Source organism: Pteropus medius, unplaced genomic scaffold, assembly GCF_902729225.1.
Source record: "Pteropus medius unplaced genomic scaffold, Ma_sr-lr_union100, whole genome shotgun sequence".
Lineage (NCBI taxonomy): Eukaryota > Metazoa > Chordata > Mammalia > Chiroptera > Pteropodidae > Pteropus > Pteropus medius.
Genome location: NW_024340697.1, coordinates 4,421,487 through 4,438,183, shown reverse-complemented (window position 1 = coordinate 4,438,183; position 16,697 = coordinate 4,421,487). Strand labels below are relative to the sequence as shown.

The 16,697-nt window shown below is 43.7% G+C and overlaps 1 protein-coding gene across 3 annotated transcripts in view; it reads left to right on the top strand.

Moving 5' to 3' along the window:
- Positions 1-11,264, top strand: part of WWC3 (WWC family member 3) — a 101,890-nt gene extending 90,626 nt beyond the window's left edge. For 2 of the 3 annotated variants that reach the window (XM_039874227.1, XM_039874208.1), the window contains 7 exons: positions 157-322; positions 1,129-1,206; positions 2,438-2,599; positions 4,875-4,967; positions 6,662-6,889; positions 7,308-7,435; positions 8,858-11,264. In XM_039874227.1, the coding sequence (XP_039730161.1) occupies positions 157-322; positions 1,129-1,206; positions 2,438-2,599; positions 4,875-4,967; positions 6,662-6,889; positions 7,308-7,435; positions 8,858-8,924 (922 nt within the window). In that variant the 3' untranslated portion in view covers positions 8,925-11,264. The remainder of the gene's footprint in view (positions 1-156; positions 323-1,128; positions 1,207-2,437; positions 2,600-4,874; positions 4,968-6,661; positions 6,890-7,307; positions 7,436-8,857) is intronic. The other variant, XM_039874218.1, reaches the window with a different exon arrangement.
- Positions 11,265-16,697: the final 5,433 nt, after the last annotated feature.

Sequence of the window (16,697 nt, the reverse complement as noted above, 5' to 3'; positions counted from 1 at the left end):
TCTTCCCTAGAAAACGTAAGTGCACTTTTGTGAGAAAAGCAGCTATCTCGGTGGAAGCAAATATTGGGCATCTCCGCTACTGTGCTCTGAATGCAGCAATGAACCCCCGTCCCTTTGGTTGAGCATTTTGTGGGCTTTCGCAATGTCCGCTTTTAGGAGTTGGCAGGCCGACTCAGTGGACAGTGGCTGCAGCAGCTGCGCCCAGACCAGCCCCCCGCACCCAGAGCCCTGTGGCGTTGGTGTCAACTCCATCCATGGACACCCGTTTGCTGGCCAGGCAGTTCCTTACAGCCGTGCGAAACTTCAGCCCCTACCCGTAAAGGTAAGTGGAAAAGGTCGAGGGACTTTCTGGAGCCCCTGACGCTGTGCCGCACACCAGACAGGAAAGCACGCGTGCCACACGTCCTTCAGGTGAAACGCGAGGGGATCGGCAGAGGAGATGGGTTCAAGGAAACGGAAGCCGATAGGCTCCTACGCACGAGTGGAACCACGTGGCTTACCAGCAGGTCACAGTGGCTGCGGGAAGGTGTGGTGTGGGAAGGTGTGGTGTAAAGTGGACAGTGCTATTGGGTTAAGGGGCAACAGTTAAGGTGGTATTTTACTGCAACCAGGAAGGCGGTGACTGGCTTAAGGTCTCTAAACAACTTAAAAGAGGCACTGCAGGGACCGTAGAAATGTTTGTGAACTTTAAAAAGAAAGGATAACTATAGCTTAAAGGGGTCGATTTTGATCCCATCCCATCTTCAGGGCCACCTATGGCTCAGGATGTTTCGGGGGTCCCACGGCTTTAGATGCGTGAAGGGACTGAAGGGCTCTCAGATCATCGAGGGCCCACGCAGGACTCTCGCCTTTTCTCCGAGTCAGTTGGGAAACTGGTAGACGATTTTGAGCCCAGGGGTGACATGATCTGACTTAAGGGGTTTTTTGTTGATTGTTTTCTAAAATAATTTATTGACATGAAATTCACGTAAATGAAATGAACTCTTTCAGAGTGAACAGTTCAGTGGCAATTGAGTACATTCACAGTGCTGCGCAGCTACCACCTCTGTCTGGTTACAAAAGACTTCCATCACCCCAAAGTAAAACCCCATACCCACTAGCAGTCACTCTCCATTTTCTCTCCCCCAGCCCCTGGCAACCACCAGTTCGCTTTCTGTTTCTATGGATATGCCAATTGTGGACGGTTCGTGTAAATGGAATCATACAGTATGTGGCTTTTTCTAACTGGCTTCTTTCATTCAGTCTAATGCTTTCAAGATTCATCCACGCTGTAGCATGTCTCAGGACCTCACTCCTGTTCACAGCCAAGGAGTGTCCCCCGCATGGGTACTCCACATTTCATCCATCTACTCATCTGCCTGTGGACATTTAGACTTTGGCTATTTGAATAATGGTGCTGTGAACATTTGCGTGCAAGTATTTGTTTCGTTAATGAAAAGAAGACTTCAAGCTTTGTAGATTTGAGGAAAGAGGTTTTCATGTGGGCCCAGCAGAGCTCCAAGAAGCCTGCGGCAGCCCGCTTTATGCATGCAATGGGCTGGGGGCGAAGGCGTGGGTGGGGGGCGCTTATATAGGCAAGAAGGCAAAAGAAAATGCAGCTGTCGGCAGTTTCGGTGAGTTGCATACATTCAAGGAAGCAGTTTTATATCAGGTGGAGGGAACGTACAGATAAGGTTGGATCTCAAGCACCTGGCGACAGGAAGTCGCAGGAATGGGTCTGGAAGCAATTATTTTGAAACGTTTATCAAGATGTAGAAGGAACAGTCTCTGCCTTCCCTAATCACTTATCTTTGTGATTGCGAATGTTAGAGAGGGGACGTGACTAGCCCGGCGGAAGGTTTTAGTTAGGAATTCACCATTTATCCTCGGGTACTAGTTAAACTGGACAGTCTTTCCTTTCTCATTAATGAACACCTATTTTCCCGTCTTTGGGGGGTATACACTGAGGAGAGAGTTGCCTAGTCTGACGTCAGTTTTCTCAGGATCTTCCCATTTGCCGTGCTGAGAGGAGATGGAAGGGGAGGGAGACATGGAATCGGGGAGGTGGGTGAAAAGCCTACTGCACTAAATTGGGCATAAGATGATGGTCAGCCAGATGAAGGGTTGATGACAAGTGGTCAAAACATCCATCGTCTTGAATGTAGAACCAATAGGATTTGATCTTAGACCTGATTTAGGGTGTGCAAAAGAGAACAGAGTCCAGGATGACCTGGAATTTTTTTTTTTTTTTTTGGCATGAAATATGGACAGTAGAGATCCTTGTCAGAGGACAAGATGTTGGAACGTCACCCACGCCATCTGCCTCTCAGTTTTGGATGTGTTGAGCGTGAAATGCCAGTTTGACTTCCAAGTAGAGAAGGCGAGGAGGCTGTTGTCCATACAGAGTGTATTGCCTGTGTTCTACAAATGTCATGGCAGTAACTAAATTCCTCTCTAGGTGGATAAGGAGACCAACACAGAAGACCTCTTCCCAGAAGTAGCGAGTTATCCGAAGGAGCGGCCGGGCCGCAGAGCCCGCGGTTCGCCTTTCGTCCGCAGCGGCACCATTGTCCGTTCACAGACGTTCTCGCCTGGGGCACGCAGCCAGTATGTTTGCAGAGTAAGTTGGAATTCCTCTGCCGCAAGTTTTCCTTCCCCCTCCTCGTGTTTTATGTTTTACTGTTTATACGAAAAGACCTATGTTCTCACAGATAACACCAGTAAGTAAACAGCATGCTTACGTGATAGGTAGGAAATCGTTGTTGGTTTTACCTCCCCTAACTGGATTTCTTCTGGATTCTAATACACTCCCCCCACCCCAGATTTCAGGATCATATATGCGCTGATTCATGGGCAAGAAGCAGGGGGATTCATTTTGACATCAGTCTAAGGAATAACAAATCAAAATCGGGGATGCCCCGCCCGAATGGCGTTGAGCTTGGCACGTTGGGTTGCCGAGCGGGTAGAAGTCCCGAAGCGCGGCTGAGTCGGAGGTCCCCAGGGAGGACCGCCGCCTCGGACGTGCAGGCACCGAGGCACATGGTTCTGACGCCCCTGCATGTCAAGTTGCTCTCCCCACGGGTGATAGCAGGACATGCTGGGTGGTTCTTAACTCTAGCTGCACCTCATGGTCACGTTGGGGGAGTTCACGAAATGCTGGTGCCGGGGTTCCCCCCACCCCCACGCAGAACACCCAACCCGCTGTGGTCCTTGAAGACGGGACAGCATGTCGGAGGTCGTCCAGCAGTGACAGTGTCACAGTGACAGCACGGACTAGTAAAGAGAAGGGATTAAAGGATAGTCTTGACACAGGGGCCCAGAGGGGCCATTGGATCGAGGAGAACTTTGAGCCTTCCTGCTCCTCCGAACCGGGCTTGTTAAAATAAAAAAAAAAAAAATACAGGAAGGCTGCCAGGGAGCTGGCCCGCCAGGGCAGAGCCAGACTTAGAGCAGGCAACAGAAACAGACCCTCATACCTGCGCATGGAGCATCGGGGGTGTGGAACAGGGGTCTCCAGGCCCACCCTCAGGTTCAGCAATTTGCTAGGACTCACAAAATTAAAAAAAAAAAAACCATTATATTCACAGTTACGGTTCATTACAGTGAAAGTCAGCAGGAGGAAGAGGCACACAGGGCAGCGTTCAGGAGAGATTCAGGAACTTCTAGTCGGCCTTTCCAGTAGAGTTGTAGGGACAGCTCGTATGTCTCCCAGCAGCGACAGGTGACAGCATGCACGAAGTATTGCACACCAGGGAAGCTCACCCGAGCTTTGGTGTCCAGGGTTTCTGTGGGGTTCGGTTCTGTACGCATACTTGACGGCTTGCGTGGCTGACCTTAGTCTCGAGCCCTCCAGAGGTCAGCTGATGGCCAAGGCTCCCACCGTAAATCACACTGTCAGCAGAGATGACGTGGCCTGACCCAAGGTCCCAGGTAAACAACGACACTTAGGTACATTCCAGAGCCTTACGGGTCACCTCCCAGGATCTGAGCAAGGACCAAACCTTTCTTGGGACAAGGTTCGTCCTTTACCTCACAGAGCGAGCAGCAGGAGTTGAGCCCTAGGTGGCCCCAGCTGCCCTTCTGCCACGTTTGCGACACCAGCTGCTCTTCTTTCCACAGAAGCTAGGTGTCCGGTCACAGCTGCCCCGGGGGCTGTTGTGTAATCGGGCATCTGGAGGTACTAGATGGAAGGCCAGCCTCGCATCCCTTCCTTATTGTAGACTTGCTGAACGAACAAGCTGAGCGGAGCGGAGTCACGCCTGCTCACTGGGAAGGAGAGGGCAGGAGAGGAAGTGAGAACTCGCCACCCAGTGAAATATATAATGTCTTGGTTCCCATCAAGAAGGCATTATTTCTTCTTTCTTTTTAAAAGCAGACCTTTTCCCTTGACTGGCTGAACGGGGCGTTAGCGATGTTGGCTTGTCCTATTACCAGGAGCGAGTCTCTTTTCTGGAAAGCCGTTTTTTCCCCAGCTCTTGCCAAAGCCAGAAATACAACAGATGAGAATGATGGCAGTGAAGGGCACTGAGGACAGTGCTGGCTTCCGTGCTCAGCACGCGGCATATCCACTCGCACTTGGTATTGGCGGGACAGAAATTTTGTTGACCCGTTTAGCCTGGAAAGTTTCCGTGGTTCCATTGATGGACATAAAGGAGGACTGCGATGGGTGTTGGTCTGCTTATTTGGTTTCTTTTTGTGTGTCTTTCATCGTATTGGAAACTCTTGTGCAGGTTCTGTTTTTACTAAAACCAGAGGTCTTGGTAAAAGCACTAAAAATCATGAGTACATTTGAGTACCTGTGAGGAGAAATGAAATAATCCCATTCAGAGTACACAGACAGAAAGAATATTGAATTTCTGAGAAAGTGTTTCTGAACCTCATTCTTTTTCTTGCAGCTTTATCGTAGTGACAGTGACAGTTCAACACTGCCCCGGAAGTCCTCCTTTGTCCGAAATACTTTGGAAAGACGAACACTTCGTTATAAGCAGGTATGTGCCACGTAAACTAACGTGGAATCTGTACTTACCCTGGGACTTATTTTTACAAACCTTAAACGTGGCAATCTTTTAGATAATATGAATTAAAAGGTAATATATTTACTTCCTTGTTTACTTAGATTTAATTTTTAAAAGCATATACAATGTCAGCATATTGCCAACGTCTCTTAATTTCCAAAGACAATGTCATGAGCTAAGATAATTCATGATCTTTACACTTTTAAATATAATAAATTAATACACAGTCAACCATTCTATATAAGAGATTCTTTTTTTCTTTTTTGACAGGGGAGTATATGTAGTTTAGAAAATCTGAATTTTTCCTCATAGAACATTCTTCTACATGGGACTGTTCTATGGTTTTCATTTCTTTTACCCGCCAAGGTTTTTCCTCCACATCATGCTACTTTACAAAGTTTTGCTGCTTTTAGTTTGTAAGCTAGTGAGCAGTTCCCTATCTTTTGGGGGGAAGTTGTTCTTTTAACAACAACAACGACGGCATGATAAGAAAATACATAATTCAGTTACAGAAGTCTTTCTCAGCAGCAGCCGTGTTGACATTTTGGAGTGGATCATTCTTCTTTGCAGGGCCGCATCCCTGGCCTTGACCCACTAGCTGCCAGTAGCACCCCCTTCTTCCTGTTCTGACAACCAAAAATGTCCCTAGACATTGCCAAGTCTCCCCTGGTTGAGAAGCACTGAGTTCTGCTATGAATTCAGCAGTGCTTTTAAATGAATTTGCACTTACTAAGTCACATCGTATATTTGCATTAAAATTCTGTATGTGTGCAAAATGACGGTAGTGTGTGTAAAAAGCATAGTTATTTAGTCCACGGAACAACGCTGATGTGTTCACGGATTTGATTCTGCTGCCGAAACTGCCATTCCCAGGGTTGTTTTTCACTGGACAGAAAGTACTGCTCTCAACTCCACATACAAAACTCTTTCCTGTCTTAGGACTTTTCTTAAGCACAGCAGATTTGCATACTTGAGGCTTGTTGACGAGGAAAGTCTGCCACTTCGTGTGTGCATGCACGCATGGGTGTGTATGTGTGATTTTTTAAACAAAAGGCACTCATATGGTTTGTGACATGCTTTCTCCCCTTATACAGTGGATAATTAAGATTTTTCCACATTAATATAGTTTGTCAACTTTTTACCATGGCAGCATTTTTTGCTGGACTTATCACTTATTTACTCGGTTTCCTCTTGTTATATATTTCGGACTTTTTCTGTCATAAACCTTAATTGGACCACTTGCACGTCATCAGTTGTTCCTTTCAAATGCAAGTCAAAGTAAAATTTCAGAACCAAAGAAAATGCATGTTTTTTGGCTTTTGATATGTATTGGCAAATAGCACTTCGGAAAGATTATGCCGGTCTTTGATTGCGCCGGCCCCGTATGGGAGGGTCTCTTTCTCCATACTTTTGCAAATTCGTAGGTCATCATTAAAGAAAACAATTTGCCGGCATTAGCTCGATATCGAAGTGGAGATTTAAATTAATTTTGCCCAAATCTGTTATTTTTTCAAACATCGGGCCACGTATAGAGAAATACCTCGCCAATAACTGAGCTTCATCTGTCTTTAATTGTGGAAGAACCTTCTGGAAGGCCCGAGCTTGCTGGCCGCATGGTGCCTGCGTGCCTGGTTCGTGTGTGTGCTCATGGCTGTCGTCTCCTGCAGTCCTGTAGGTCATCCATGGCCGAGCTCATGGCCCGTACCTCCCTGGACCTGGAGCTGGACCTCCAGGCTTCGAGAACCCGGCAGAGGCAGCTGAATGAGGAGATCTGCACCCTTCGCGAGCTGAGGCAGCGGTTAGAGGACGCCCAGGTGCGAGGCCAGACTGACCTCCCGCACTGGGTGCTGCGGGATGAACGATTCCGGAGTCTGCTGAAGGAAGCAGAGAGGCAGGTAAGAGGCTCAGGGCCTGGGCACGGTCGCTGCCCTTTGCTCCAGTTCTACTTGGGTTCTGAAGTAAGCCTTTCAGATGATAAAAGTGTCATTCCAGCAGTCCAGGGGTTCACCTGAAGGAGCCAGGTTTCTCCCTCTGTGGGCCAGGTGGCTGGCGTGCAGGTGGCAGCAACACATATCTGGAGGCCCCCCTGCCTGCACTCCACTCCCGCTTCGTGTTGGGGTGTTCTGGGTCCCATGTCTGTGAGGCATGACTCCAGCGATCCTGAGTACCTCCCGTGAACATTCCCTGGGGGCAAGGGGTGGCGCGGAGTACGCCTTTCTCCCCTCTAGGTCCCCACAGCTGGGGGTGGCTTCGTTCATTCTTCCTTGAAACCAGAAGTATAAACATCTTGTTCTTCCAATGTTGCTGTTCCAGACCAGACAGACCAAACTTGACTTCCATCAAGAACAGGCAGCTGAGAAGATGCTGAAGAAGGCCTCCAAGGGGGTCTGCCAGCTGCGTGGGCAGAGCCACAAAGAGCCCATCCAAGTGCAGACCTTCAGGTAGGCGGAAACCAACCCAGGCCTCCCTCTCCTGCTTTCTTCTCACTGTCATGGCGCTGTCATTGTAAAAATTTAAGTCCTGAAAAATGGCCACAAAACAGGAATCCCCACCGCTATTAGCATTTGAATGTTTTCTTCTGGTCTTTGTTTTCTAGACATGTTTTTTTCCCCCATGCTACTTGTAATCATAATGTGCGTTCAGGTTTGTATTTGGCTTTTTTTTTTGTTTTTTTCATCGAAATAGCCCACGTCGCCACAGAACCCACTACCTTCGTTGGCTGTAATGTCTCATCTAATAGATCTCATTTATCTGAATACTCTATTTTGGAACCTGTTTCTTTCCAAATGTTTACTGTTATAAACAACACAGCGATTGACATGTACATACATCTGTGTATGGCCCTGCCCTTTATAGTCAACTTCTGCTCGAAGCATAATATGCATACGGGAACGTGTGCGTATAGTACGCGTGAGATAGTTCAGCGGTCTGTCACAAACTCTACATGGCAGGAATCGAACGTTATCAGCAACCCTCAGACATCCTACACCGCAGGAACCACTGTCTGGAATTTGAATGCCGTAAATTAGTGTGCCCTGTTTTTATTTTTTTATATGAGGAGAATTACACAGTTATATCTATGTTCTTTAGTTTCCGACTTTTTAAAAAATCGAGGTGAAATTCACATAACGTAAAATGAACCATTTTAAAGCGAGCAACTCTGTGGCATTTAGTACAGTCACAGTATTGTGCGGCCACCCTCTCTGTCTAGTTCCAAAACATTTCCATCACCCCAGAAGGAAACCCCGTACCCATTAAGCTCCCACTCCACACTCCCCCACCCCCGGGCCCTGGCAGCCACCAATCTTTCTTTCTCTAGGGCTTTCCCAGTTGAGGACATTTCATATAAATGGAGTCACACAGTATGTTGTCTTTCGTGCTTGGCTTCACCTTGCATACTGTTTTTGAGGTTCATTCACACTGTAGCATTGTCAGAACTTCATTCCTTTTTATGGCTGACTAACGTGCGCCTGACTTCTAGCCTTAATTTTTTTTATGCCCTGAATTTTCACATCCCCATCATAAAAGAACGTAAAACAGTATAACTCTCTTCATTCCATTGATTTAAAATGCTTTCATTTGCATAGTTTTTTATTCACTCACTTATTAGTAAGGCGAATATTTACTGAGCTCCTACTGTGTGCCAGGTACTGTTCTAGGTGCTGGAGACAAACCCTTGCCCCCGTGGGGTTTTGTAAATGCTATTAAAATTGAGAGAATCTATATACAAACGGATTTGTTGCTGGGGATTTAAGTTCGGTTTGTTCTACGAGTAAGAAAAGCTATCATCGACATTGAGAGCCTCCTGCCAGCTTTCCCTGTATTTACATCAGCTTCTAACCTGTAATTCTCTCCATTCCCAGGGAGAAGATAGCATTTTTTACCAGACCAAGGATTAACATACCTCCTCTGCCCGCCGACGATGTTTGATGTAGTGCTTTGTACACATGAAGTATTTATCTGCCTGTTTTATTTTCATGAAGTTTTTAGACTAGCTCAATTCGTCTTTAAAATATTTAAGCAAAGTTATTAATATATTACATTTTGTAAAACCCAAACACATATATCTATACATATATATTTTATAATAGTGACAGCAACAGGGCTTGGTTTTTCCTTGTTGTGAAATTGACATCTCTGAAGACAAGTTATTTTATAAGAGATCAACTATCACATTAAGAGTGTACAGTTTTTACACTGTTTTATTTGACTTAAAGGCTGGAAGACAGAAACGAAGTGAGTTCAGGCAAATTCACTGTATTGTAATTTATTTATAGTACTTTTTTCCTTGAAGGAAAATACTGACTTTAAGATGTATTTTTAAGACTGAAATTTTGTTCTTCAGTATTTGTCATGCAGTAGAATGGAACTTTGGGGCCGGTTTTGTTTCTGACACGGAAATGCAAACACTATGTGCTAAATTCGTCATTCATATCAGTTCCTCATATGTGCCTTTATCATGTATATTGTCCACTTTCACTGTGTTCTGTTAAGACCACCCCCGCCCCCGGCAGTGGCTCAGTCGTAGTTCACACGTGTGAACATCAGAGAGCTCAGTCTCCCACATGGACTGCGCACTGAGCGGCCCTCATTTCTGTGTTGTCACAGCACGCATCATTCTGTGCTCCCCACCAGCCTGAAGCAGGCCACAGAGCCCCCGGCGTTCTGGCTGTGGCCTGCCTGCCCGTGCTGGCAGTCCACACTGCCCCTGCACCAGACCTTGGGCAGCCCCGCCTTTCCAGTGCGTGCCATCTGACCATGGCTGACCAGGAAGGTGGGTGCTGGGGCTCCAGTTCTACTGCTCTGTCATGAAGGAAAGTGAAAGGGAACTAGGAACGCGCACTTTCATGAGTCAGTGAATCCGCTGATGGAGACAGCGGTTATGATGTAGACATGACGACCTCTGAAGGCGCCTTTTTTATGGAAGGAAACATATGCGGGTAACTACAGTTACCCAGGGAGTCACTTACAGGAGAGGATTTGGTTTATTTGATTGATTTTGATTGATTTGATTTATTTGATTGATTTGATTTATTTGATTTTAATCACAATGCTCCCCCCACCCCCTAATACTGAAGTCTATCCATCTTTCCTAAGAAATCGTAGAAGTAGTTCATGAGGAAAAATTTTTTTATGTAATGAAAATTTTTACCATTATTCTTTTAAAATACCAAATGATATATTTTGCCTAATACATATTTATTATATATGAAATGCACTCTCCTTTATGAGGCCTCAGAGAAGTAAATGAGGTGGTCACACAAAATCAGAAAGAAAACAGAACTTTCTCTTGCTAGATTTTTCTGCTCCTCCCTTGGGAAATGCCCCCTTTAATCAACGTCTCTTGATTCGCATTAGTCTGTAGCCTCCCCGCCCCCCTTGTATAACCTGCCTTTTTACATTTATTAAAAATGAATTTTGTAAAAGCATTTCATTGACACGCGACCAATCACGGGCAATGGAATTTGTCGGTGGTGGTAAGACTGAAAATTGTGTGCTTTTTCACAATCGTCATCTCTTGCTCTGTATTTCTGCCTCTAGTCTCGTGGTTTTTTGGGTTTCGTTTTGTTTTTTGATTTTTTTTTTTTTTGCCTAATTATTTCTCTGTGTACATACCCACAACAGAGGTAGAGACACACAAAACATCACTCCTTGCCAGACCCGCCCCGCAGCAGACAGCACTGCTGAGCGGGTGACAGCAATGGCGGGCCCCCTCTATGCCGTAGCCACCTTCCCATTCACCGCCTGCACCTGCCTGCGTGCGTGTGTCTGCTGTGTCGCCTGCCGGAAAGGGCACATGACCAGTGACAGGCTGGGCCCATTAGGCAGGAGGACTCGGAGTACCTGACTGGCTTCTCATTCCTGACTTGGTTTTGCAGCTTCTGGCTAGTTAAGACTGGCATCCCCCGGAAATGTTCCACATGTCAGAAAAGAAGTTCTCTTGTCTTGTGGAGTGTTTTCATCCGTTGCAATTTGTCTGTATACCATGCCTTGTGATAAAAGAACATTGCCATGTTTCATCAGTCCTTGCGGTCCAGAGAGACGCCCAAGTCTGCCACCAGGACTCTTTAGAAAGACGGGGAAAAGGGAATTCGATCGTCACTTCATCTGATCGCCGAATCGTCACCGCTGAAATAACTAACCTTCTGTTGTGGGAATAAGTTCTGATTAGTATTCATCTCTGTTTTGGTCACTGTTCTAATTATGTCATTCGCATTGTTTGAAATTATTTCTTCTATAAAATTAAACTAACCTGCCTTAAGAACTGAATGGAAATGTGTGATTTTTTTCAAAAAAAAAAATTAATTAATTACAAAGACAAATATATAAAAACGTATACAATTTTTTCAACATAAAAATAGAGGTATAAAAATAGTAAGATGAACACACACGCAGCCCTCCCCCACTTCAACACGGATTAATCGTACTCGATATTGCTTTGTCTACATGTCCGCCTACCTCCTCCCCTGTGTCTTGAAGCAAATCCCATACACCTCAGTTCAGCTGTAAATATTCCAGTACGTCCTGGTAAATGAGAAAAATAAACATGCACGATATTCTTATCATATCTTAATGTTTTATAACTCCTTAATGTCATTAACTATTCAAGGTTTACCTTTCTAATTTTCTCATGTGTCATTTTAAAACTTTAAAAAAACGAACAGAATCCAAATAGGATCCATTTATTGGGATATTTTAAGGTCATTTTTTTTTTCTTAAACTCTACACCCACTTCTCCCGCCCCTCCACCCCTCGCCTCTGGCAACCACCAATCTGTTTTTTTTGGATAACAGCTTTTTTGATATAGAATTCACCTACCATACAATTCGCCCATTTAAAGTGTATAACTCAGAGGTTTTTAGTATATTCAGAGTTGCGCAAATATCACTGCATTTATCAACTTTGGAGAACTTTTATCACCCCAAAAAGAAACCCCCATACCCGCTAACAGTCACTCCCTCGATTCCTCCCCCTAGCCCCTGCTTTCTGTCCCTATAGATTCGCCTGTTCTGGACATCTCACATAAATGGCATCGTACATGTGGCCTTTGGTGTGTGGCTTCTTTCATTCAGCATCGTTCTAGGTTCATCTGTGTTGTAGCATGTATCACAACTTCATTTCTTTTCATTGGAAATAATATTCCATCGTGTGGCTATCCCATATGTAACTTATCCATTTATCAGGTGGATATTTTGGGCTACTACGAATACTGCTATGATCGTTTGCGTGCGAGTTGTTGTGTGGATGTACGTTTTCACTTTTCTTGGGGATATATACCTAGTAGGGCAATTGCTGAGTTGCACGATAACTCTATGTTTAACCTTTTGAGGAACTGCCAGACCGTTTTCCAAAGCAGCTGTGTCATTTTACATTCCCACCAGCAGTGTATGAGGGTTCCAATTTCTCCACATTTTGATCAACATTTGTTATGTCATTTTGCTCATAGTAATCCCAGCAGGTGCAAACCGGTGTCTCATTGTAGTCGTGTCTATTTTTAATCTACAGGATCTACGCCCACCCCCTAAACACACATACACAACTTATCATTTGTCGGAGAAAGAAGTTTGCATGTCCTCTGAGTCCCCCCACATTCTGGATGTCTCCCTGTAGTACAGTTTAACATGTTCCTGTAAGTAAATACTGAGAAAAAGCATCGTTGAGTCTAGAAGCTTGATCAGATTCCAGTTCATTATATTCCTTTCTTTTTTGGAGGACATGGGTAACAAGACATTCATATGTTCATCCGGTGGCTTATAATATCTCTTTCATAATGTTCATGACCATTGATGGCCAGTGCCTAGAGCCATTCATTTCTAAGGGTTGCAAAAATGATATTCAAATCCTATCAATCATCTTTTAACTTACTATTTACTTTGAAATACTTTTGTAAAGAGAAACTTACTCATCTGTTTGGTCACCTAGTGGTATAGTTTGTATGGGAAAACAAGATAAAGGCTTGATTGTTTTCTTTATTGACCAGTTTTGAAAACAACCAATTGTTTCCCTAGCATTGTACAGTGGCGACCAATTTGTTTTTGGTTTTTGAGTTTTTTTTTTTTTTGGAACATCGACACATGGATTTAAATAAGTTTGGTGTGCTTTAGTTCAATGGAGTTGCTATCCTTAATGATGCTCGAAGCCTCCCATCTTTAGCTGGGGGACTTCCGGATGGCTACTGGACCCCTTTGTTATATTCCCAGGAGTCTTAGTCCCTTGGCTCTTCTGCATGACCAGATGTTTCTAACCTGGAAATAGTCATTTCTCCTGCGAGACTTGGTTTTTTGGAGATACGGGTACTCGTTGCTACCTGATCATTGTTTTTAGGCCTTTCCAACAGATAGACAATATTTTATTTTTTAAAAGTAGGATTTTAAAAAAGGATGATACAAATAGAATATCACATAATAACTCATTTGCTTTATCCCATATCAGAATAACTCTTAATATTTTGTGTGTGCGGTTAAGCTGTCATATATATATATATATATATATATATATATATATATATATATATCTCACTTTATTTTGGATTTGAAGTTTTATAATTATGTAAAATATTGACATGGTTCCAAAGACAATTCTACAAAACTAGGTCTATTCAGAGGAGTCCAGTGTTTATTCTTGCCCTTCTGCCCTATTCTTTCTCTCTCCTTGCAGGTAACCATTTGAGAAATATTGTTTTCCCTCGCATCGTTTATTTTTCAGAATAAGCAGACCTATAAGTATATACACACATATATATGCACACGCACAGAAATGTACACATATGTGCGTGTGAACGTACATACGCAAACACGTACACATCTCTGTAGTCGCTCCCCTCTCTCAGATGAATGGTAGCACACTGAACACACTTTCTCCAACTGGCTTTTTTCACTCGAAGATATCTCAAGAGACCACCTAAATCTGTATCGGCGGTTGTAGCGAATCACCACACACTGGGTGGCTGAACACAACAGAAAATGATTTTCTCACAGTTCTAGAGGCCAGAAGTTTAGAATCAAGGGGTTTGCAGGGCCATGCTCACTGCGAAGACTCTAGTGGAGGGCCCTTCCTACCTCTTCGAGCTTCTGGGGCTGCCTGTCATCCCCAGCGTCCCCTGGCTTATGGACTCATCACTCCAATCTCTGCCCCCATCTTCACACTACCCTCTCTACTGTTTCTCTCTTTTCTCTCTTTTGTCTCTTATGAGAACACGTGTCATTGGATTTAGGGCCCACCGGTTAATCTGAGATGATCACATCTCTAGATCTTTAATTACCTCTGCAAAGACTTTTTCTCCAAGGTCTTGTTACACATTCCAGATGGGCATACTTTTGCAGGATCATCATTCCACCCACTGCCATCTGCCCTCTGGCTCTCCCAAATTCACATCCATCCCCGAGTGTGCAAAATTCACATCCATCCCCGAGTGTGCAAAATACACTCGCCGACCCTGCCCTAGAGCGGTTTGTACAGGTGTTCGCCATTCCTCTTCCTTTGCACGCTGCATTAATGCCGTATCATACTTTCTTCCACCGTCTCCTGGTGTTTCTAGTCTTCTGCTATTTAATTTAATTAATTAATTAAATATGAAGATATCTCTTCATATTTTTGCCAGGGTTCCTGTGGGATAGACCCCTAGAAGTGGGGTGGCTGGCTCAAAGGGTACATGCATGTGACGTTTGGCTAAGTATCGCAGCCTCTCCCTCCTAGGGGGTGCAGTGTCACCAGCAATGTAATGCGTGGGACGGTTTCCCCACATTGTCACCAGGAGAATGTTGTCACATTAGTGAGGCTTTGCCGCTTTGCAGAGGTGAGAAACGATATCTCAGTGTTGTCTCAATGTATGCCTTTCTTCTGAGCGAGGCAGCTTTAATTATAGACACTTACTGGTACGTTTTAATATCTGTAAAGGCTGGCCCTCCTTCCTTTCTTCCTTTTCGGTGTTTTCTTGGCTATTCTTGCGTATTTGTTCCTCCAAAAGGATTTTATAATCAACGTCTTTAGCTCCAGGAGCCTTAAATTCACAAATTAGGGAGAGCTCCCATCCTTATGATGTTGAGTCCTCATTTAAGAATGTATTCTCATTTGTTCAAGACTCACGCTGCGCCTGTCAGGGATGCTTTAGCTTTACTCATATATTTTTGATATTTCTTGATAAGGTTTTAGCTATTTTATTTTTATCTTTATAAGATAAATATAATTACACACGAAGTTCTATATGATCTTTTTCAGACTCCAGTGAAAAAACTAGTGTTTCCCCATTTAGTAAAACGTTGGCTTTATGGGCAATCTCTGTCTCTCTGTCTCTCTGTCTCTCTGTCTCTCTGTCTCTCTCTCTCTCTCTCTCTCACACACACACACACACACACACACACACACACACACACACAGTTATGATGTTAAGAATGCATACATCTATTTCTATTTTAAGTGTTTTTAACATGAATAGATGTTGGAAAATAAACTCCATTTGGTCATGATATAGAGATTCGAATGTGCTTTGGAGTTGGTTTGCTAGTCTTTTATGATTTTTGTGTGGATACGTCGTAATATTTTTTAGTGCAGTCTCTGCCAGGGTGAGGATCAATGTTATACTTCAAAAAACAAATGGGCAGGTTTTTCTTCTTTTTCTCGGCTCAGAGAGAATAAGTTTGGGAGAATTCTGCTGTGAAACCATCTGGGTGTGTTCCATGCTTCCCCCCTCCCCGCCCCCACAGGGGAGCTCTTTAAACCACTTTTCTATTTCCTCTATGGAAATTGAGCTTTTTAGACTTGTCTCCTGAGGTCAGTTTTGGTAAGTTGTGTTTTTCTTAAAAATGATTTATTTTATCTGTGTTTTCCAATCTATTTGTAAAGAGCTGTACAGAGGAATGTTTTGTAATTTCCTTCATTTTGATGGGTCCTTTCCCCTTGTCATTTCCAACTTTTTGTATTTGTGTTTTCTCCCCTGTTTTTCCTTGATTAGGTTAGTTATTGGGGTTTTTTTTTTTTTTACTTTTTTCTTTTTCGAAGAGAACCAGTTTTTGGTTTTGTTGGTTCTCCTATTTTTTTCTGTTTTATAACTCATGACATACTGTTTTGTTTTTATTAATCCTTTTCTGTTTTCTTGTGTCTTAGTCGCTTTTTTATAGTTGTGTGAGGTGCGTGTGTTTATTTTTACTTTAAAATTAATATCTCTGAACCAATTTAGTGCTATAAAATTTTCTCTGTCAACGAATATGTTGTTTTCATTACCATTATTTCTAAAAAATTCTATAATTTCACTTTTGACCCCAGAGGTGTTTATTAACCTGTCTTTAGAATTTTTTCCAGATGTAAAGGTCTATAAATTTTTATTTTTTATTTCTACTTTCATTGCAAAATAGTCAGAAAATCCTGTTTGTGTCGTTTTTATTCTTTGGAATCTACTGAGGTCTTCTTCGTGGCCTATGATATAGTCAGTTTTTGTGAATGTTCTGTGAAAAGCCGGCACATTCTGCATAATTAGGGTTCAGAAATTGATTGATTGATACCTACATATATACATGCATACATACATATATATGAGTTTCCTGGGATTGTCATAATAAATGATCACAAACGAGGTGGCTTTAAACAACAGAAATTTTATTCTCTCGACAGTTCTAGACGTCAGAATTCCAAAATCAAGGCGTCGGCAGGGCCGGGCTCCTCCCAGTCTGTAGGGGAAGGTCCTTCCTTGCCTGTTTCAGCTTCGGG